This window comes from Sciurus vulgaris (genome assembly GCF_902686455.1).
Source record: "Sciurus vulgaris genome assembly, chromosome: 3".
In the NCBI taxonomy this organism is placed as follows: domain Eukaryota; kingdom Metazoa; phylum Chordata; class Mammalia; order Rodentia; family Sciuridae; genus Sciurus; species Sciurus vulgaris.
The window spans coordinates 46,421,185-46,445,360 of NC_136463.1; the positions used below are offsets into that span (position 1 = coordinate 46,421,185).

A 24,176-nucleotide genomic window follows, 5' to 3' on the forward strand; every position below is an offset into this window, starting at 1 on the left:
TATCTTTCATCCGGACTTTTGATCACAACCTCAGGGTGGGAGGAATGAGGTGCTGAGTAAGTTCTTTGGAATATATTTGACATCAGAGCCCACTGCTCCACCCTCAGATCCTTGACACCCCTCCCTCACAATGTTTATCCCACAACTAAAGTAGTTCCTGGCACATAGTTAAGGGTTCAATTAATCAATTTCACAAGAAAAAAATGTTTTTCCTTTTTATATAGTTATTACATGCTCAGTACAAAGAAAAGTAAAAATACAGAAAAGCACCGAAAAGAATTGCAAACAAATGACACATGACAGACCGCCAACCTAAAGAAACTCTCATTAACTTTTGGAAAGCATCTCTTCATTTACCTTTCTAGGGTCACACAAATACATCATGTTACACAGTTTTATATCATACATGCTACATTTACATTTTATATTTTTTTCTCCATATCCCTTATTCCCACTTCTCCTTTTCTTCCTCCTTTCAAGGTTACCAATATCAATGGTCTGGTTTATATTTGTTATGTACATATAATCACACACAATTATACAATATGCCGTGGTCATTACTTCAATGTAAATGAAGTCTTCTATAAATACATCTGTTGGAAAGCAATTATTTAAGCAAAATATTGTGGAAAAATCTTGAAGTCAGTTCATGTAACTCATTTTAAAAATTATTCTCAGACTGTTCCAAAACACATACATGTCACAAATCTCCAACCATTTCCCTGTTAATTGGCAGTATGTTTCTAGTTGGGGTTTCTTTTTCACCCTAAAAAGCAATACTGCAACAAACACCTTTATTTATATTCTTATGCACTGCTGCATTTATTTCAATGAGTCAGAGACCCAAAAGTGAGGATACTGGGTCAAAGAGAATTTTTAATAATATATTGCTGATTGCTGATGAAACTATAACTCCATTAACAAAGAAAAGGTTAATTTTTTGCCAACTCCATGGAGTGGAACTTTCATCTCATTACTGGCTTAAATATGCATCTCCCTGAGTACTACTTAGGTTTAAATCTTTCTATAGGTTAATGGCCATTTGAAATTGCTCTTCTACAAAGTTGTTCAATCCAGATGTTTAATTCATCTAGATTAAATATTAAATGTAAAAAAATGTAAAAATCCTGGAAATAAATTTAGAAGATTTTGTATAACTTAGGGATTAAGGATACCCCTTTTTATTAAAAAAGTAAATTGAGAACTTAAAAAGATTTATTTTATTACAAAAATTAAAATGATATATCTTTCCTATATAGAAAAGTATAATTTCTAGATTGAGAAAAACATTTTTTACAACCATGACAAGGAATTAATATCAAAAACATATAAAAAGCACCTCTAGATTTATAAGAAAAGGCAGACAAACTCATAAAATAGGCAAATAGATATATAGGCAATTAATTTTTGATAATTTTTAAATGAGTAAAGTATGAAATCTGCATGAAGGTTTTCATTTGTCCACTTTTTTTGTAGAGTGAATTTCTTATAACTTTTAAGATTTAATATGATTAAATGCTTTTCCACATTCATTATTTTCAGAGTGTCTTGTCAGAGTATATTTTCCATGAATTTCTACTGAAGATTTTTCTATATTCATAAAATAAAGTTTACAAGATTCTTATTATGGAGCTGATATCTGGATCAACAATTTATTGTTCTCTATATTAACTGAGTCTTTCTTTGATGTATTCTTTGATGTACAGTAAGGCTTGAACTACTCCTGAAGGCTTTTCCACATTCATTACATTTATAGGGTTTTTCTCCAGTATGCATTCTCAGGTGTACAGTGAAGTCTGAGTTAGTTCTGAAGGCTTTTCCACATTCTTCACATTTGTAAGGCCTTTCTCCAGTATGAATTCTCTGATGTAGAGTTAGTTGTGATAGAGTAATACAACCTTTACCACATTCCTTACAAGTATAGGGCTTTTCACCAGTATGTGTTCTCCAGTGCACTGTGAGGTATGAACCTCTCCTGAAGGCTTTTCCACAGACATCACACTTATAGGGCTTTTCTCCACTATGGATTTTCTTATGTTCTGTGACATGCACCATCTGGCTAAATGCTTTTCCACAGTCATTGCATTTGAATGGTTTCTCTCCAGTATGTGTTCGTTGATGAGTGTTAAAGCCTGAATTACTTGTGAAAACCTTCCCACACTCATTACATTTATAAGGTTTTTCTCCAGTGTGCCTTCTTTGATGCACAGTAAGCTGTGATGTATTAGTGAAAGCTTTCTCACATTCATTACATTTATATGGTTTTTCTCCAGTATGTGTCCTTTGATGCACAATAAGGTATGATTTTGTCCTGAAGGACTTTCCACAATCATAACATTTATAGGGTTTCACTCCTGTATGAATTTTCTGATGCTCCTTGAGATTTACCATTTTGGTGAATGCCCTCTCACAGTCAGTACACTTATATGGTTTCTCTCCAGTATGAATTCTCTGATGTACAGTTAAGTGCGATTTTATTCTGAAGGATTCCCCACATTCATTACATAGATAAGGTTTCTCTTCAGTATGAATACGCTGATGTATAATTAGAGATGAAGAACGCATGAAGGCCTTTCCACATTCATTACACTTATAAGGTTTCTCTCCTGTATGCATCCGGTGATGTACAGTAAGGCATGAATAATTAATAAATGCTTTCCCACATTCATTACATTTATAGGGTTTCTCTCCTGTATGAATTCTCTGATGTTCTGTGAAATTTGCTATGCGGTTGAATGCTTTCCCACAATCATTACATTCGTAGGGTTTTTCCCCTGTATGAGTTCTGATATGTACAATAAGGCTTGAATTACTTCTATAGGCTTTCCCACATTCATTACATCTAAAGGGTTTCTCTCCAGTATGAATTCGTTGATGAACATTAAAAATTGTGGTATTTTTAAAAGATTTCCCACACTCATTGCATTTGTAAGGTTTCTCCTCAGTATGGGTCTTCTGATGTACACTAAGATATGACTTATTCCGAAAGGCTTTCCCACAGTCATTACATTTGTAGGGTTTTTCACCATTATGAGTTTCCTGATGTCTTGAAAGCTTTGATTTGTCACTAAATGCTTTCCCGCATTCACTGCATTTATAGGGCTTCTCTCCAGTTTGAATTCTCTGGTGCTGATTAAGGCGGGCACACTGGCTAAAGGATTTTCCACAAACATTGCACTGATAAGGTTTCTCCTTAGTATGAATTCTTTGATGCACCATAAGTGAAGATGAAGCAATGAAAGCTTTTCCACATTCATTACATTTATAGGGTTTTTCTCCAGTGTGAATTTTTTTATGTTGACTAAGATAGGAAGGCTGGCTGAACGTTTTCCCACATTCGTTACATTTGTAAGGTTTTTCTTTAGTGTGAATTCTCTGATGTTGAATGAGTAATGACCTATAACGAAAGGCCTTTTCACATGTATTACATTTATAGGGTTTTTCTTTATTATTGGATTTTCCCCCTAAACTAAATTCTGAAGTCTGCATTATAGTTTTGTTACCTTGCATATCCTTGCAAATTATCTTTCCCAAATGAGAATCTGTAATCAAATCTAAATTCTCTGTGAAGTGTTCCTCATGTATTTTGAATTTGCCATGGGGCTCTTCTGTGATAATTCCTGGTTCTGGAAAAAGAACAGACCCAAATCTAAAGTCTCTTTGATCAGTGGAAATTTTCTTGTGTGGTACTCTTCTTTGACTCAAATGACTCTTCTCGCTATTTTGCAATTTTAATATTGTGTCCCTCCATTTCCATAATCCTCCCTTTCTGGAATCCCAGAGACCACTCTCTGCAATTTTCTCTACAACAGTCTCCTGTAATAAATCTTCTTCAAAAATATCCTCTGTAAGTATAACATTCTTGGCTGCAGGTTTGATTTCCAGGTCCAGGGGAAAAAAGAAAAGAAACAAGTAACTCGTATTTCTTAATCTTAGGGGAAACTCACTAAACATCATAATAAAAGGGAAAAAGGCTTATAATGAATATGTGGTTTTAACTGCTTTCCAATTGATCTTGTTTTCTAGGAAGATGAAGGTAGGGTTAAGAGAGGGTAGTTGTACAAAGAATCAACGAGTCACAAATTCAATGAGATTTTTTTTCCTATTAAAAAAATTACTCAAAACCCTCTTTAGATTCTAAATCTTTCACATACTTCTCCCTTTCCTCCTTCCCTTTAGAGCCAATTTCTTTAAAGAGCATTCTCTTTCCTTGCTTCTCATTTACTCCAAAAATCAGGCATCTGTCCCCAACCATCCATTTCATTTGTTCTCACTATTGCTTTTGTTGTGAGAGTTTTCTCTCAAATTTCACTGACAAAGTGTTTACTTAAATCCTAGTACATGCCTTTTAATAGAACTTGATGGAAGAATATACTGATTTTTCAAAAGTTGAACAAAACACTAGTCAAAATTAGTACTTATGGTTACTGATATTTCAAATAGTGAAAATTATTATTTAATCAAGGGTAACATTCACAAATTATGGATTCTAAGAACATTTCTAGTGGTTTGTCAAAAATTCATTTTAATAATTCAGTAGGGTGTGATCTTACAATTTGTTTTTACAGATTAAAATCATAAGCGAGAATATCTTCTGACCACAGCAGAATTAAAGATAACAAGATTATCTTTAGAAAATTCTCAGCACAAATTTAAGAAAAACAGTTATAAATAACCGAAAGGTCAAAGACATCACAAGAGAAATTGTCAAATACTTTGAACTCAATATTATGAAGATACTATATAAAAAAGTGTCCTACAGTCCTTATAGCCCATAATACATCATTAGGAAAAAAGAATGGCTGGAATCAATGATGTAAGTATCCAACAAAGCAAAAATCCATAAATTAAACCCTAAGAAGGTAAAAGTAATGAAATAATAAAGAGCAGAAAGTAATGAAACAGATATAAAACACACAAGGATAAAAAAATGGTTCTTTTATAGCCACATAAGACTGATAAACCCTATAATGAGTGATAAAAATTATTGTCAGGAATGAAAAGAGGGATGTTACTTCAGATCTATATAGATGTTTGAAAGATAAAGAGAGGACAGAGAGTACACCAAGAAATGATATTAAATGGACCAATTCCTAGATATATATAATCTTCTAAACTAAAACAAAAAATTATATGGAATAGGAATAGTCCTGGTAACTAGTAAAGATTAATAAAAGTTGCAATTAAATACCTTTCTCAGGCTCAGATGAATTCTGTGTACCTGTGAATTCTATATGTCGTAAAAAACAAAAACTCTCTCTCAACTCTTCCTTACTATAAGCTGATAACCTTGCCTAGAGAATATGGAATCCATCATAACAGAATGCTTTAACCTTCCCATCACCAGTTGACCTACATCTGCACCCATCTTCTACACCTTTCCCAGTGTTACAACACAGGAGGTGACCTCCCTGACAATCCCTCCTTTTCAGTCTAGACTTCATCCCCTTGAACTTTCTTAAACACTTTAGTCCTTCAATGATTACATCAATTTCTCCCTCTCGACTGAGGCATTCCTATGAACACTGAACCATTTTATGGAAACTTCCACTCCAAAAAATAAAACAAGAGTGCTGTTCTTCACTCCATATTTTCTTTAACTATTGCATCATTGTTCTCTCCCTCTTCAAAAGGAAAAAATAATCTCCTCTAGATACTCATCTATCTCCATTATGTTTCATTCACTCATTTAATTATAATGTTTAATATATAAGCAGAATATATGTAGTAAATATGTGAGTTATAATAAAATGAATACTCAAATGAACTAATTTCCATTTAATTCTTTCCATCTCCACTACCATCACCATAATCAAAGTTACTATCTTCTCTTGTCTAGATGATTGTTAACAACCTCTTAACAGCCTGCTTTATGACCTTAAGTTAAATCCTCATTAACAGCACTAGTTTCTAAAAATTCTTAATTAAAATATTTTTATGCTTTTGCCCTCAGCTCACTGAGGGTAATATCCAAACTCCTTACCAGTATCTGTCATGCCCTGCACAGGCCGCCTCCTGTCCCTACCTCTAATCTCATTCTGTACCAGTCTCCCTTCACTTATGCTTCTCAGAGACTTCCTTTTGATTTCTAGAACACATTATGTTCTTTTCCATATGAGATCCTCTACATTGCTGATTTGTTTTTCCTGGAATGCTTCTCTTCTCTTCCCCTGGCTGGCTTCTTCTCACCCCTCAGGTCTCAGGTTAAATTCTACCTCCTCAGAGGCCTCCCCTGACCACCCTATCCAAAGGAGATACCCTCATCCCTGTCCCAGTTACTCTCATATCTCCTCATTTATCTTGCCGCTAACAGGTACTTCAACTACTGCTTAACTTGTTTTAATTTGTTGAAATTCAATCTTCATGAGGGTTACATCTCATTCACTGCTGTTGCCCTATTACTTAACCCAGTTTACAGAATGTAGATGTATCATAAACACTGATTAAGTAAATGAATTCTATATTTTGATTTTCAACTGGTTCCTTGTTTGTATTCCTAATTAGTTAAGAACCTGGAAAAAAAAAAGGTCCTCATATAGGTTCAACAGGCTTGCAGTTGAACAATGTTAAATCACAAGTAAACAGGTTTATTTTAAAAGAAATCAGTGGTGGCCCTTAAGAAAGCATTTTTAAAAATGAAAGACAAAATGTCAGATAATGAAAAAACAAATGAGAAAAACAAAAAGTTAACTGGAAAGAATAGAACTTAAAGGGATATGTTGTGAATGTTTGAATAAAAAAGAATAAAATAGCTGTAAAAAGTATGTCCCCAAGAAAGTAAAGTAGGATGGTACAATGAATCAAAGGTGGAGGATAGAGATGGAGGGTGGGGAGAGAAAAAAGGCAGCAACAGGAATGGGCAGTGAGGGGAATGGGACAGGGGATCTTTCCTTTGGGGCACCTTTGAAAAAATACTTCCCCAAATACTTCCTATGTTCTGTGGAATATCCCCTATGATCTGTTATTTGAAATAAACCATAAGTTTCTTGGTTCTGATTAACTTACCTGGATAGGGAGTTCTCGAAATTTCTCTTACCACTGCCCATGGTCCTTTCCCATTCTCCAAATGAGATATCATGTCTGGTTTAGAAACTGCAAGCCCTGTTCAGAAAAAAAATGAATAGGATTTAATTAGAGCTACAAGCAAGAATTATTATCAAATTTTTTCTCAATCTTCTGTACAGACCACAAGAACTTTTAGAATGGCACTAATATTGCTGATAGTCATTTATGGCTATTTAAATGTGAACTGAAATTAAAATAAAAGGAAATTTTTAAATTCAGTTCTTCAGATGCATCAGCCAAATTTCAGTGTTCAAAAACCACAAGTGTGCAAGAAATAAAACCAACAATCAATAAGTGGGATGCCATTAAACTAAAAAGCTGTTTTTTGCACAGTTAAGGAAATAATTAAGAATGTGAAAGGAGCCTACAGAATGGGAGAAAATCTTGGCAAACTACTCTTCTAATAGGGGATTAATATCCAGAATATACAAAGAACTCAAAAATCTAACCAAAAAAAAAACCCTAATCAACAAATTGGCAAAAGAACTAAACACAAATGTCTCAACAAAAGACCAATAAATACATGAAAAAACATCCAACATCTCCAGTAATCAGGGAAATGCAAATCAAAACTACACTAAGATTTCATCTCACTCTAAGCAGAACTGCATTAATAAAGAATAAAAACAATAAAGGCTGGTGAGGTAGCAGGAAGAAAGGAACACTTGTACATTGGTGGTGGGTTTTCAAACTAGTACAACTACCCTGGAAAGCAATTTGGAGATTTCTCAAAAAACTAGGGATGTTCCACCATATGATTCATATGATGAACCACCATATGATCCAGCTATCCCACTCCTGGATTATTTCCAAAAGGATCTAAAATCAGTATACTACAGCAGCACAGCCACATCAATGTTTATAGCGGCAAAATTCACAATAGCTGAATTATGGAATCAATCCAAATGCCCATCAATTGATGAATGGATTAAGAATTTGTGATAAACATACACACACACACACACACACACATACACACACAGAAGTTCTACTCAGCCATTAGAAAGAATGAATTATGGCATTTGCTGGTAAATGGATGGAAATGGAGAATATCATGCTACATGAAATTAGCCAAACTCAGAAACTCAAAGGTCAAATATTTTCCCTCATATACAGAAGCTAGATTAAAATAAAGGAAAGAGGAGAAAAGGATAAGATTACATAAGGAACCAACCAAATACAAATTAATAGATGAGTGAAAGGAAGTCTAGTAGATTAACGGAAGGAAAAGGGGAGGGGGAGGAGGGTAAGGTGGGAGGGGAAAGGGGGGATCATGAACTGAAATTGATTTCCACACATGTATGAATTTGCTGGGATGACCCCAATTACTATTATAACCATAAAGCTCTAATTAAAAAAAAAAAAACAGAAGTGGCTAGTACCTGCCATCTTGGACAGTACAGTTATAGAATAAACCTCTCATAGTAGAATTTCTGTCATACAGTTTTGTTCTAGAGAATTGCAGAGGACCTCAAGGAGCTCAACACTATGATCCAGGTTCATGGGATAACGGATCACAAGAATAACCTGAATTTAGAAAGAAAATGAACACATTTGTTCTTTACAGAGGCAATGATAATTCCAATTTATGGAAATGATCAGGAAAAACTTTAGTCCTAAATCTGTAGGACTGTCAAAAATCCAAGACTCCAAAGAAACAAATATTTCTTACTCTACAATGAGCATACCATTTAGTTAAAGGTGGGGAATAGCATAAATTACAAAAATATGCCCCTGAGATTAAGAGATTTCTGACACCTAAACTCTAAGACACAATTCAGTGAAATACTTTAGAGGTTCAATATTCCTAGAAAACTTGGTCAAATAGGGAAAGCCATCAACATAGAAGTTAGCCTTACCCAGCGAGACAAGATTTCTATAATTCTCTAGCATCACATCTTTGTGCAGATTCTTCTGTGTAGGGTCCATCAACCTCCACTCCTCCAATGTGAAGTCTATTGCAACATCCTTAAATGTCACTGATTCCTAAAATAAATACAATGCAATCACCCAGGGATTATACAATTAGACTTGTTAGGTAGACAGTAAATACAAAACTGGGGAAGAACTCTAGCAATCAGAATCACCAAATGATTATATAGGTCGACCTGTTCAATCTTTCCAGAATACATGACAAGAACCTAAAACGAGAAGAGGAAATCTATTCCAGCTTTTGTGTCTTACCCGATAGCAGGATTTTTTCAGACCACTTCAAATCTAGCTTTTTATAAACTCTAAATATTCATCCTACAATAATACCTGGAGTCAAACAGTATGGTTTCTGTCTTCCCTAGAAAGTCTTTAAAATATTTAGTAACTCTAGTAGTTTGCATCCAAATCATCTCTTCTCCCTCCAAACCTATTTTATATCAACTTTCTTTCAATTCCAACCTATAGAGTATTACTTAATAAAAGATAATTTTTTTTTCAAATAAATAGTACTTTATTATTAATTAAGCTTCCCCTACCAGGAAAAAGAAAACAAAACAAACAAAACAACCCACACGAACTGTACCTTAAAAATGCTCTGCCATTTATAAGCAGTTAAGCTACTGCCAGATCCACAGGCAGGCTGCAGTAAGGCTACCTACTATGCAGGCTCCAATAATGCTACCACATAATGTCCATCATCCTGCATACACCTGAGGTGGCAAGGGTGGAGGAAGCTTGTCATTTTCAACATTTTCAGAGTCAACAGCTGCTAATGGTTGACTCTGGGGCTTAATTTCAAGTGGGTATTTCTCCATAATGTCTTGAACTTCTTTTGCAATTCCATCTGTCCAATCAATTAAGTCTTTTTCAAGTTTCTTGGCTTCATTCATGATTCTTTCCTGTCTTTCATTCAACTGAGACAGGAGATCCAAGTTCTTACACATCTGCTTCACATCTAAGCAAGCATCAGGAAAGCAACTCTTGGGTTCTTGCTTTTTGGGAGAGGTCTGGCCAGACATGTAGCGATCAAAATCCTCCTGGCTTAGATTCAACGACTGGGCATCTAATTTCTCAATGAAAGCCACAGCACAGCACAGGTTGGTGAAATAGTAGCCATCCTCCCCCATCATCAGCCAACTGGGGTTGCAGAATCGGGTAATGTACTGGATGTTGGACTGCAGGCTTTGGGGGTTGCCCTTCAGCAGGATGTAGATGAGCGTGGGCAGCAAGTGGTCCGCAGATGCGGGCTCATTCTTAGTGATCTTGATGCAGGCCAACTTATCTCGAGGCTCATGCTTCGAGTCCATCTCAATGGTATCTGTAATCACTTTCACCACCACGTTAGACACTTTTGGAATTTCTTCGTTGACAGGGACACAGAGCATCTGAGGTGTAATCCAGTGCAGGGCACTGAGCCTCTTCTGAATGGCGAGGTCCTTCTTATCATCAGTGGTTTTTGGACAGAACATGCACTTGTAGAGGCGCGTCATGATGTACTTCTCAATCTGATCCATTATCTTCTCAACTCTTTCTGGAGGCACTTTTCCACGAGTCTGCATTCTTTCTGCCACATTGTGGTAAAAATCCTGAGTACATTCTGACTGCTCCTTGATGCTCAAATCCTTTTTGTAATGCACTCCTTCCAAAAAAATGTTGGTCTGTTTATAGATCTCTTGTCCGGTCTTGTGGAAGGTCTTGAGAAACTCTTATTAAGTCCTTAGACACTGTCTGTTTCAATGCTGGTTTGCCGGTTTATGGAAGGACTGGGAGCTTTTGCTTCCTGAATTTCTGCCTTTTTTGATCCAACTCTGAAAGAAGCACTTAAGAATTTCTTCACTGTGGTAACCTTGCAAGCCTTCTCAGTGGTTTTCTTTTCTTCAGATTTGGAAAATGTGAGGGACGGGGCCTCCTGGCTGCTCTGACTGCTGGCAAAGGCTTCTTCCTCCTCCCACTGAAGTCGTTCAGCCAGCTCCCAATCCTCCTGGATCTGTTTCTGCCGGGCTCTGTGGTACTCCTCCCGCCAGAACTTGGAGCAGAAGCCCTGCCAGGCAGGGTTGCCGTAGTAGCCGCATCCCTTCTTGCACAGGAGCTCCAACTGGTCCACGTGGATTCCTTGGCACTGAGACTTCAGGCTCATCTTTCTGCTTGGCGGCCCCCGGGCATTTGCCAGCCACGGCCCGCGCTGCTCCTGGAGGTGCGCTCAGCCCGCCCCCAGGCCCAAGATATATTTTATAATTCAGATACTTGTATATAAAATGGGGCCATTATTGGGATAAGGAGGAAACAGCAGAGAAGACTGAAAAAGAAGACAGGCCCTTTGGGTTGACATTTAAAATATACAAAGAACTCATTTAAAACTCAACAAGAAAATAAACAATCCAGTCAAAAAACTGGACAGAATATCTGAATAGATACCTAACTGAAGATAAATGGATTGCAAATACATATATGAAAAGATGCTCTACATCGTGTGTCATTACAGAATTGCAAATTAAAACTACATTGAGATACCACTACGTATATATTAGATGCCAGAACCCAGAACCCTGACAACACCAAATGCTAGTCAAGCTGTGGAGCAACAGAAACTCTCACTCATTGCTGGAAGAACTGCAAAATGGCAAAGCCATTTTGGAACACAGTTTGAAAGTCTCTTAAAAATTAAGCATATTCTTCCCACATAATCTAGCAGATCCAGTTCTTAGTATTTACCCAAATGAACTGAAAACTTAATGTCCACAAAAAAAATCTTCACATGGACATTTATAGGAACTTTATTCATCATTGCCAAAACCTGGAAGCCACCAAGATGTTCTTCAATATGTGAATGGATGAATAAATTGGTACATCTGACAATGGAATCTACTCAATACTAAAAAAAAAAAAAAAAAAAAAAAAAAAAAAAAAGTGAGCTATCAAGCCAAGGCAGAGAAGCAACCTTACATGCATATTATTAAGTGAAGGAAGCTATTCTGAAAGGCTACAAAATGTATAATTACAACTATATAACATTCATGAAAAGGCAAAACTATGTAGATGATAAAAAGATCAATGGCTGCCAGGGGTTCAAGAGGGGGCAGATGAATATGCACAGCACAAAGGACTATTCTTTATGATACTCTAATTGTAGGTACACATCATTGTGTACTTGTCAAAGTTCATGGAATGTACCATACCAGAGTGAACCCTAAAGGACTTTTGGTGATAATGATGTGTCGATGTAGGTTCATCAACTTTTAACAACTATACCACTCTGATAGTTGGAGAGATGGGAGTTATGTGGAGGGGGACAGGGGATATAGAGGAATTCTCTGCACTTTCTGCTCAATTTTGCCATAAGCCTAAGATTGCTTTAAAAAAAAAAGTCTATTTTAAAGGGAAAAATACATAGGCCCTTTTGAATTATTTCTTATTTTGTATATTTGAATTTTGATCCATGTAAATGCTTTATATTATTTCAAAACAAAAATTTAAAAAACAATCCCTAAAAGTCAAAAGTAAAACGAAACCAGTTGGTTACATACCCATTCATGATAGAACTACTTTGAATGACTTTAAAACATAGTAATTTGTCTGCATATTTCTGTTAAGATATACTCTGAGGAGAAAAACAACTACAAAAGAAAACAAAAGGTTTTCAGTAAATAATCACATTTGTGCTAGGATTTTATAACTGTTGTGTGTACAGTGTCAGATAAAGCAAAATCAGTGTATCAGTATTGTTGAGAACTAGTAAGTTTTTCATGGAAGAAGGCATAATGTAATATTGATGAAATTATATTAAAAATCCATTTTTGAATTTGAATATGAAGTCTCAATACAGACTTATGAATTATTTTATGATTAAGGGGGAAAATGAAGCATATTTTGAACAATAAGCCTAGAAACAATAATCAATAAGGTAGCATTATGAAAGTCAGACTGTGGCCTCTAAATATTACTTCCCACTAAAAGGAATCATGCCTGGGACATTTTGACTAATTAAACATCAAGAAAGCTATCAAAGACTACTATTATCATGTCTAAGACACAGGAAACAAAGAGTCTTCCATTAGTCAGTGATAGGACAAAAGGGTAAAAACTGCAATGCATTTAATAAATAGCTAATACATTTATATTTACGGGCTCACAAAAAACTATTAAAAATCCTCACTGACAATCATTGGAGAATGCCTGGGACAAAAATCAACCTTTTTGTCCTGCTTTTATTAAACTATATTTTGTTTGGATAATGGTCAAAGGTAATCTAATAGTAGATGAAGGAAGGTTTTTCTCTATGGAAGTATTCCAACTTATAAATGAAATGGGAAGAATTAGAACATCACCATTGGGCAAGTTCTGATGAATTAAAGGATACTCAAGGGCTGCTATCATAAGCAAAAGGACTCATATAGCCATTATGTATCCTCGGTGGCATATACCTGCAATATGAAATAATATTGCCAAAAATATTCTAAAAAAATCAAAATCTAAATTTGATCAAGGATCTAACAAATAATTTAAAGGAAATACAATGGAAGAAGGGCATGTTAAATGATCCCAAGGGATGTAAGCAGTAAAATTCATATTGTGTAAAACTTTAAATCAATGCTATCTAATTGAAATATAATGTAAGTCATATATGTGATTTTTAATTTTCTAGTAGCCACATTCAAAACAAAAAGAAAGGGTGAAATGAGTTTTGATAATATATTTATTGGACAAAATACAAAATATTAAAATTTTAACATGCAATTGATATTAAAAATATTAATGACATACTTTATATTATTTCATCATTGAAATAAGGGTATGCATTCTAAATTTATAGCATATTTCAATTGTGACTAGTCACATTTCCAGTGGTGAAGAGTTACATGTGCCTAGTGGCTTCTCTATTTGACAATGTAGCTCTAAAGTACAAATGACTTGGTTTGTGATTACAAAGGGAAAAGGGGGAAAGGTGAAACCTCTATATTAAAATGACCCAAGAGACATATTTACCAACTAAACTATGCGAATCAACTTGGGGAAACAAATACCAACTGGAATATTTGATGACATAAAGGTTTGATATGATGCCAATGTTAGCTATAATAATGATAATATACATTTACATCATATTATATATATTATATTGATGTAAAGGTATATTACAGGAATAGGATTGATAGTCTAGGAATAAATCCTCATATTTATGGTCAGCTGATTTTCAACAAGGACACTAAGAATTCAATGAGGGAGAGAATGGTCTTTTTAACATATAGTGCTGAGTCAATTGGATATTTACAAGCAAAAAATAAAATTTAATACTACCCCAGATCAGGTATCAAAATTAACTGAAAGTGGACCACAGATCTAAATGAAAGAACTAAAAGTAAAAAAACTCTTTTTACTTAGAAGGAAAGATGGTAAAATCTTCATGACCTTCAATTTGGTAATGAATTCTTAGATATAACAACCAAAGTACAAAAGAAAATACCAGATAAATTGGACTTCATCAAAATTAACACTTTGTGCTTCAAGGGATATCATCAAGAACTTCTTGAAAAGGAAATCCAAAGAAGGTGAGAAAATGTTTACAAGTCTTTTATCTGATAAGGAATTTGTATCCAGAATACATAAAGAACTCTTACAATTCAAAAATAAAAAGATGACCCAATAAAAAATGGGCAAAGAGCCTGAACAGATGTTTCTCCAAGAAGATATACAAATGGCCAGCTAAGTACATGAAAAGATCCTGAAAATCCTTGGTCATTAGGGAGATAAGATATCATAAGATATAATAACATACCATTTTACACCCAATAAGATGTCTACAGTATGTTTATAATCAAGAACACATACAATACTAAGCAATAAGTAAAGGGTTTCTTCAGTTTGACAACTAAAGGTCAATTTCTGAAAAAAAGGACAAATAAATGAATCCACCTCACCAACATCAAAATTCCCTCAACATTCTAGAAATCTCACTATGTTTCAAGGCTTCATTCACACTTCCATATTCTACAATCAGTATTTTATCATCTTTCACGCAACATAACCCTCTGGTTTCTCATGACCATTCCTTTACCTTCTGATGGTTTTTCCCTGGAAAAGGGTAAAAAAAGGTTGAAGAAACTTTTGCTAAATTAAAATATTTTGGGGTAATTTAGGTTACTGCTAAAATTAAAATTTTATTTTCATTGCAAAAAATTCTCATGCAGATAAGGATGCATATTTACTTCAATTACACTATCTCAAGTAAACTCTGTTCTTAACTTAGAAAAATAAAAATTGTAAACCAAATACACAATATCCACAAATTTCTGGTTCTCAGTTCAGCTGAAACACTGATGCATACTATAGAAACCAAAAATCATAAGCCTTATGTTCTTTATCCTAAAGACATTGAAAAATTGCATTAAGTCAAGTTGATGTGAAAATTTCTTCCCGATAGAATTTAAGAAAGTAAAAATCATCTCAGAGAGAAAATAAAAATCATCTCAAACTGAGAAAGTAAAATAAAATTCTGTCTTCCCATTTGTCAAGCTAGAATAAGACACAGAAAACTAGCAGCAAAGTTAAGCAGAAATATTTCTCGAAAGGTCACACTCTAGATGTAAAGTGTCATATGATCCCTTCTTTGAATGACTATTGCTTTTTTACTAAGAAATTTTGTCTTTTATAATGTACACTGCCAGAAAATTTAGTTTGAAATCATGCCAGAAAAAAATGAAAGTTTGATGCAGTTTTGATTTCCAACCCAGATATAGATTCTGAACACAGTTTACATTTATCTTAACTTTGTATTCTGAGGAGAAAGAACCCCAGTTCTACTTTTCAGTCTTTATGCAAAGCTCATTTTGCTCTGCACTGATTTCATTAAAATATCCACTGAACTACATTCTTCCTCAAAATGATGTAATAACCCTTTGTCCTCCTTCATTTGGTATGAGGTATCCCTCATTGTAACAGGTCAATAATACTGAAAAGTTTGGCCTTTGATTGAATAGGACTACTTATAGTAATTCTTATGTCACTGTAAAAATCATGAAAATCTCATTTGCTTTTAAAGGTTCTTATCATCTACTCTTCATCTTGAGGTTATGCTTATCAGTTGTTTCCTTTTAGGGAATTAAATTGTTAACCTAAAATATCAAACTATATACAGGCACTATTAAACTATCTATGACTTTACTGGTTTAATTTGTGGTTTCTATCTTATGCACCTCAATCTTATGTAAGAAAAAATATCATGACTCTTTTTGGTCTGATTATAATAGTCATGCAAATATAACTTCTTCATCAGTCTTAAACAGTCTGTTAGATGTCTGAACTAAAAAACATGTACCTATAAGATAAAAAATGTTTGGCACTGAAATTTCTCCTTTTGAAGAACTATACTAGGAAAAAAAATTTTTAAATGTTAATAATAGCAATTCTGTAAACAAAACAAAATAAATGCCAATAAAAACCAGTAAAACAAAATTAGATTAATGACTTGTTGAAGTCATCACAATACTAGTTTTACTCAAAATTAAACAATGCAAAGTTCAGTACTTATAAAAAGAGTTCCAAATTTAAGTAGGAGCCAGATACAACTGATTTGCCAGGAGTCCCCTCTATCAGAAGAACAACAAAAAAAAAACTACAAATTGTTCACCATATCAGGAAGGATGGTGATTTCCTAAGGTTCAAGATTCAAAGTCTAAAACTATGAATATCTTACCTTCAATTGTTAAAGTATAAACTGTTATATGCTAAAGGATAGGTTTAAGAACCATTGGTTCAGTGTTGCATTTCAAAAAGACTATATGTATAAGATTGAATCTCAGTATGTATCTTATAAAAACAAAAACTGAGTTTTACACAAAACATTTTTGGAATAAAACCAACATTCAAAGTAAAAATTTCAAAAGCAAAAACATAATTATCCTATAAACATAGTGAACACATGTAAAGATTTACTTAAATCATTAATGAGGGATCAGAAGCTTGACAAAACTAATTCAAAAGAAACAGATGTATGTATACAGTAAAAAAGAAAATGATAGATTAAGATGGCAAAATTAGATACAAACCTGGTTAATATCCTATAGGGCAATAAAGTATAAACTTTGGTGATTACCTTTTCTCCTAGGTAGAAATAATCTATAACTTTTCAATATTCTATCAGATTACATAAAACTTTGAGGGTTTGAATACTGATTAATAGTAAATAGTAAGTCAAGCACAGCAACCTTCTGCTGCATCAGGTTATCCTTTGGCTTGTTAGACAATGGTCTTATATGACACTGAAAGGTCATGCTTTTGCCTTATTTCTAAGTTTTGGATAATTTTTTTAATAATAATAAACATGATTTTGACATTTTTTCTGGAAAAATCAGGTAGTTAATATACTCACAAATTAGAAAGTAAGCTTAACAAATATGAAATAAAAAATCTAAAACAATTTAAACTCTTTTCAGACTATTTTCACTGATGTTGACAGATACTTGATATTTTTCATTACATTGGGTCTTACTATGCAAAGCAAAAATCAAACTATATAATGATAGGATAACTTATCACTAGCAATTATAATGTGACAATCTGTCAAATTTAGAACTGCTACTACTAAAAGAAAGAAAGAAGATTTATTAAATTGATACTAACAGTACTGGGGCTACAATATCTATCAAATATTTACCATGAATTTATACAGAGCTGGGACTATCAAGAATTAGGGGGAGTAAAATGCACTTTTTCTTCATGCCCCTTACAAATGATGCTGCTATTACCTTCACCAGTTCTGCTTCTTCTATCTGAAGGTGAAGATCTCCATCTGGCTCGGTAACTTCAGAACTCTGAAGGAACACACGATAAGATCACTCAGAGACAGGCTGCCTATGACCTAGAACAGAGCCTCAGCAGGCACCCCAGTCCACTGTGGATGTAGTGTATATGGGACAACCTCTTTTACTGTTTCAAATAGGGCTAAACTAAGGTCCCGTAATAACATCCAATCATTATCTTCTTTCACCTTCTTTGAGGCAATGACAAATAAGCAAATCAGAAAGAGAAAACTCCATGTTTTTTAAAAGGGGGGAATTGACAAAGAACCCATCAAAACAAAAATAAAACAAAGGCCTTCACATACTTTCCTTTTATCATGAGGATGAGATTGATTTTTCAGAATGTATTTATCTTGCTCAAGAAAAGATTCAAAACCCAATACCATCTGTTTTTTACAACTGAAAAATCAGTACAATGTATAAGGAGGCACTTCTCAGAAGTACTCAGTAAATATTCCAGGGAACTCTCATAATATTGTTTTCTTCCAAACTTCAGAAATTGTATTCAAATAAGGAACTGATTTTTATAAATGACATGAAATTTTACTATTTCTTCTAGTAGTACCTATTCAGATTTACCATTTTAGAGTTTCATGTTATTTTTTTAAATTATGGGTAATAAATTATCTGCTTAAATTTTATTGGAAATAAAGTTCATAGTTCCCCTCTCTCAAGTTCTTGTCTAAAAAGCATTCAGCTTTTAGAAAATTAGTGATGATGTGGACCTCAACCTTGGTAATATGGATAGGTATGATCAGGCCATAATCTATTACTAGACAAATACAACTAGACATACTGATCAAGTATAATATTTTGGTTTTAATTTATATTTTTAAAGACATCTTACTGTTATACAGTCTGGCTAGAAAGACTAAACGACCATTACTATAATAAATTATATTTGTTGTACTACCTTTCTTCTGAATCTTTTACTTCAGGAAGTCACTGCTAAACTGGTTTTTATCATATTAATACCCAACCTAAACACACTTAAGAACACACACACACACACACACACACACACACACACACACACTTAAATGTCTTCAGGGACATATTAAAAAAGACTCAGCTTAAATATCTCATTTTTGGCCCTACCTTTTTCAACTATTTAATACAAATCCTTGTAATTGGGTACAAGCTTAAATCTAACTCTCCTCATGAGTTTCCATGACCAATTTCGATAACACTAACACTCCATTTCTTTGCTTATAAAGCACTCATCTTTTTTCATATTACTAAGCAACACTCACCGAAATTATGTAACCACTATTTTATGCTATAGCCTCAGTGAAACTGTGAGCTCTTTATAGCCAACCACTGTGTCTTATACATATTTTTCTCCATGTCAATTACTAAGCTTGACTACTTCTTTATGGGTAGAAAATGGGAGATCACTGAGAGTGAACACAAGGGGAATTGTCCCATGACTTAGGTGTTTGTGTTCACATATTTTTTTCTCAAAATTTCCACAACTGAAAAATAATCCACCATATACTCCATAAAACCTGAAATTTCCTGGGAACAATACAAATTTAACCCCAAAAGTGAACTGCCAAGACTAGTTATCATATCTAAAAGTAGCCCAAATATTATTGGAAAGATTTTGTGTCCTTAAATTTGGTTCAATAAGTATAATGAATCCTTCTAAAATTTTTAAGTTTTGCTAAGATTAACCCAATTTTCATAAGTAACAGAGTTGGTTTTCTTCTTTTAAAGAGTGTGAGTAAAGAAGAAAAGTTATGTGATTTAGAAAAACTTACACATGCTCTGAAACCAACAGAGAAGATCAGAAATGGAGGAGAATGACTTACCAGAGGTCCAACTGGAAAAATAACAGCAGTCATAATCTCTGCCTCTCAGTCTCCCTCTCTTGAGAGAGTACAGTCCTACAAAGACATCTGAGGAAGAGAAATAAGCAATGAAAACCAATTCTGCCTTGGGTATTTTGGATTCACTGACTTGGAATTCTAAGAGCATGATAACCTTAAGGGCACATAAGAGCAACTCCTATGACCCACAGAGGACAATGCTCCTTACTATTGGTTATCTTGAGATCGTAAATGCAGTCATAGCTAGCAGACCAAAAACATTTGTACAAGGAACTTTAAAAACACTTTAAGGTTTAATCTTCACATCAACCCCACAGGAGGAGATAAATGAATATATATATTATATATAATATAATACATATTATATATAATATATATAATATATATATTAATTTCATAGATGAGGAAACTGAGGCCTAGAAAATACAAACTACTTATCCAAGGTCATGTAGATTCATGACTTCAAATCGATTTAATTTCAAAGCCCACATTTTTTCTACTAAATCAACTTGCAGTGTAAAGTTACAGAAAATAATGCAATCTTTTTTTTGCCACAATCACCTACTCATCTAGCAATGAAATATTTTAAGAATCTCTTTTTCCTCTTTTCTGGAAGAGTCAATTTGCTAAAATTTGCTGAGACCTCGGATTCGTGCAAAGAAAGTAGCACAACTTCAAACTTTAAATATTAAAAACTTTGACTTGCCCCTCTCCATCTTATATTCAAATAAAATTGTATCTGCACTTCCTATATCAAGCAAATCCAAATAAAAAGGAAGAATGATAATGATAATGATAATGGAAGAGAAAATGGAATTCAACACACACAGCATTAAGCAATAGTGCTTTTATAGTAGGAAAAAAATTGCCTAGTAAAGATTTTGGACTGTGGAGAAATAAGGTGGCAGAGGTCTTATTCAGGTGTGCTTGGTACTGATTCTGCTTTCTCTACTTTTGGAAGGTACTCAATAGACCACATTCTCTAACCATGATGGCAGTAGAATTACAAATTTAAATGAAAGTCTGAAGTGGGAAAACCTGGAAATTAAAAGTAGCTCCTTAGGAACTGTAAAGAGAAACTGTCATTGCTAGTGAGTTAGAAAAATGAAGGTACTAAAAATGAAATATGCCTGGATATCTTCCAAAGTTATAAAGAGATTCAATTCCTAGCTCTAAATACTTCCAGTGAAATTTTTAAAAAGAATGAACAGAGTAAGTATCCAACTAAGAAAAATAAATAACATAAGCTATTAATAAAAAGGGAGAAATATTAAAAAAGAAACTAATGAATAAGAAAACAAACATCTGACAAAGCCAGTAGCTGATTCTTTAAGTAATGAAATATATGTCACTGGTCAAAACAGGAAGATGAAAAAAAAATCAATAAGCCAAAAATAGAAATGAGAAAGGAGTTAGAGCAAACACTTTAAAATTGTTTGCCAGTAAAAATAAAATTTCCCAAAGAGCAATTTCTTTTTAAAACTTTCTTAAAACTGACTGAAAGAACAAAAAACTTTGTTCTTTGTGGCTAATACAGAAAATGCAGCAGAGATTGCTAATTGCCTTGCAACATCCAGTCTCTGCTTCTACCTAGCAAAGACTTGAACTTTTAGCTAGCAACAAGCTACCCAGCTAAAGACATTTCCCAGCCTCCCTTGAGTCAGGTGTGGCTATGTCACTAAATTATGGCAAAAGGGATCTAAATAAAAGATGTATTCAACTTTCCGGTCACTTCTTTAAAAGGGAGCTGCGTGTCTTCCACTTCTTACTTTCCCTTATCCATTGGTTAAACTAAAAGAAGGAACCAGCTTCCATCCCAGAAAGAAAGACAATGCCTCCTGGACAATCTGAAGCAAAAAGATAGAAGGAACCTGAGTTACTAGATGATCTAAAACTCAGAGTTGCCTACCCCCACCAACCTCATCACTACCCTCCAACTATCAACTCAGATTGTTATAATGAGAAATAAACTTTCTTGTTGGAACCACTGTTATCTGGACTCTGTTAAAGCTGCTGAATTAACTTCCGATTAACATAGTGAAGTCATAAAAAAATTTTAATTTATCAGAGAAATATCAAGGAGCAGGGTTTAGTTAAATCCAGAAAAATATTTGAATATTCCAGGAATGTACAATAGTCTGCTTCATGACATTGGATTTCACTAGACACAATAAAAATTAAGTACTTGAAGGAAGAAAAACACTGCGATGTGGAGATAAGCCCTGGGTTTAAAAAAAAAAAAAAAAATCTGGGGGATTCCCATAATGAAGTCTCAAGCCTACCAGCAAAATGCTTTTCCCTTATACCAAAACTTTTCTAGATTTTTTTTTTTTAAGGTCATGGATCCTTTTGGAAAGCTAATGAATATTTTGAATCTTCTCCAAGAAAACGTCCACATAGAATTAGGAGGGTGATAAATCTGATGAGGCTTATTATAAAGGAAATTCTTCAGTTCCATCCAAGATACAAATAAGGATCTCTATTCCATGTGATAGGCACAGAAATCTACACTTTCAACAAGTACCTCAGGTTCTTACCTTAAGAAATATTGTCTTAACGCCAATTTCTGAACTCCAAATTAAAAACTCTTCTTTACACACTTCAAAATCCAATTGAAATATGTTTTACCAAGAGGCCTTTAGAGCACAGGCAAGGTGTGGTGTTGCAGCAGTTCCTGGGCTGAGTTTCTGCCTCAACCCAGGTGTTTCTTATTATACCACATAACACTACCAGTAAAACTTAACTTCTGGCCAAGGGACTCATTTGAGAACTTAACCTTGTCCCAGAATAATGTACATGCATATATGATGTAGGATGGTATTTCAGGGAATGTGAAGATTGACTGTTCCCCACATAAGACCATACACTGACTTCCTCTTAAAGAGGTCCAGTTTTACAAGGTTGCAAAGAAAGAAATGAGCTAAGAGAAATAATCAACAAAAATTATTTTTTCCCTAACCACTAAAGCAGACCTACAAAGAGTAACATATTTTCAATTTCAGGGAGCTACAGTAGTGGTTTTACCAAGAACGACCTGAGTCATTGTTTCTTTTTAAATTTGTAAAGATTAATAAACTCTTCTGCCATATGTCACATAGATTATGCTAGTATATTTAACCAAACTGTAAAATAAACATCTTTCAAAATGTGATCAGAATAAACAATGATATGTATAATTGAATATATTCAGCTTTATCTTAATCGTCTTAACATATGCATGGAACAAGAAAACAAAACAAAAAAAACGAGTACGCCAAAACTCTCTTGACACCTCTGATACTTGGGGCCTCGATGTTTACCCATTTTTCCATAGTTTCCAAGTACACAATCTATATTTAAGTGGGAGTTTCTATATCTATAATTGAATGGGAGTTTAGTATGAAATAAAATCCCAGAGTACCTGTCCGTACCCCAGGTTTTAACCTTGATTTGGCTAACTTAGCAATGTGACCACAGGCAAGTCACTGAGCACAATGAATCCGTTATTTGAAGGTAACCACTTCACGTTTGTATTTTGACATCATGCAGAAGATAACTAGACCTGTATTTCCCCAGAGTCACCACTTCCCTCACATTTTCTTTTTCCTGGATGTTGTCACTGCACCCAAGCGCTGTCTTTCCAAGCACTGCAGAATTATCAAGAGACTTGAGAAACTTCACTTGCTGTGATTCCCAGGCCAGCGTAAGCATTTTAAAAACCAATGAACCTTCCATGTTCTTGCTGAGAACTTCAGTGTCCCCAACTAGCCCCGCATTTCCCAGTCAATGCAATGATACGTCTGAGACGAGTGTTTTAAAGGAGACAAAACGAGCCCGCAAAGAAAAGCCGCCATGGTTCACTGGAGAGCATAACTCAGGTCACCAATGTAAACCCCTTTTCCACCTCTGCCAGTTCAGAAGCCAGGGCGGACATTCTCCGACCAGTTTCGCCCTCTTTCCTTAACTGCCCCTTCTCTGCCATTCCGGGGTCCCGTTCCTCACAGATGCAAAGTCGCGGGGCTGGGAAGACCGTGTAAGTCCGGTCAGCGGGCGGCTCATCCCCGCGAAACCGCAGCCCAGGACCCGCGCCGAGGATCCTAACCCCTTGTTGCGAGGCCCGCCAAGTGCGCCGGGAAGGTCCTCGCGACAGGACCGGGCGAGGAAACCGTTGGGTCGCAAGGAGAGCCCTAGGATAGGGCCGGGTGGAGACCCAGCCACCCCCAGGCAAGAGGCCCTGCCCCAACAGCCTCTCCGAGGGGTGGGAGTGCCCACTGTGGGGCAGGGGAGGAAGCGGCCACGCCCCGGACGTTGCCGGGAACGGAGCGCCAGGGGAGGGGCGGGGTAGGCCCGGGGCAACGAGTACCTGGCGGCCGCACTGAGGACAACTGAGGGCGCTCGCAGAGCAGGGTGGGAACGCGTCCAGCAATGGCGCCCGCTCGACTGGGCCGGCCTCCAAGCAGACCAGTGCGCCTGCGCAGCCGGGGCGCTGGAACTACAATGCCCAGAATCCTCAACGCCCGGGCAGTGTCCCTTACCGTCTGGCCCCGTTCGTCTGAGTTTATGCATTTATGAA

At 35.1% G+C, this 24,176-nt stretch overlaps 2 protein-coding genes across 6 annotated transcripts; both read right to left on the reverse strand.

The window, feature by feature from the left end:
• Positions 1-201: 201 nt before the first annotated feature.
• ZNF624 (zinc finger protein 624) lies at positions 202-24,073 on the reverse strand. 5 transcript variants are annotated; one of them, XM_079131676.1, is made up of 6 exons: positions 23,967-24,073; positions 19,607-19,693; positions 17,739-17,804; positions 8,925-9,051; positions 7,006-7,101; positions 202-3,626 (listed from the first exon to the last, which is right to left on the reverse strand). In XM_079131676.1, the coding sequence occupies exons 2-6, from the start codon at positions 19,637-19,639 to the stop codon at positions 1,663-1,665; spliced, it is 2,286 nt and encodes a 761-aa protein (XP_078987802.1). In that variant the 5' UTR covers positions 19,640-19,693; positions 23,967-24,073; the 3' UTR covers positions 202-1,662. The 5 variants fall into 5 exon arrangements, with proteins under 5 accessions (XP_078987802.1, XP_078987799.1, XP_078987800.1 ...); XM_079131673.1 differs by having other exon boundaries at positions 202-3,866; XM_079131674.1 differs by lacking the exon at positions 23,967-24,073 and adding an exon at positions 23,198-23,945 and having other exon boundaries at positions 202-3,866.
• On the reverse strand, positions 9,581-14,278 carry LOC306656466 (rab5 GDP/GTP exchange factor-like). Its single transcript, XM_079131699.1, is given in 3 exon segments — positions 9,581-10,703; positions 10,705-10,723; positions 10,725-14,278. Coding segments are annotated over 3 exon segments (1,440 nt in total). The 5' UTR covers positions 11,135-14,278; the 3' UTR covers positions 9,581-9,692.
• Positions 24,074-24,176: the final 103 nt, after the last annotated feature.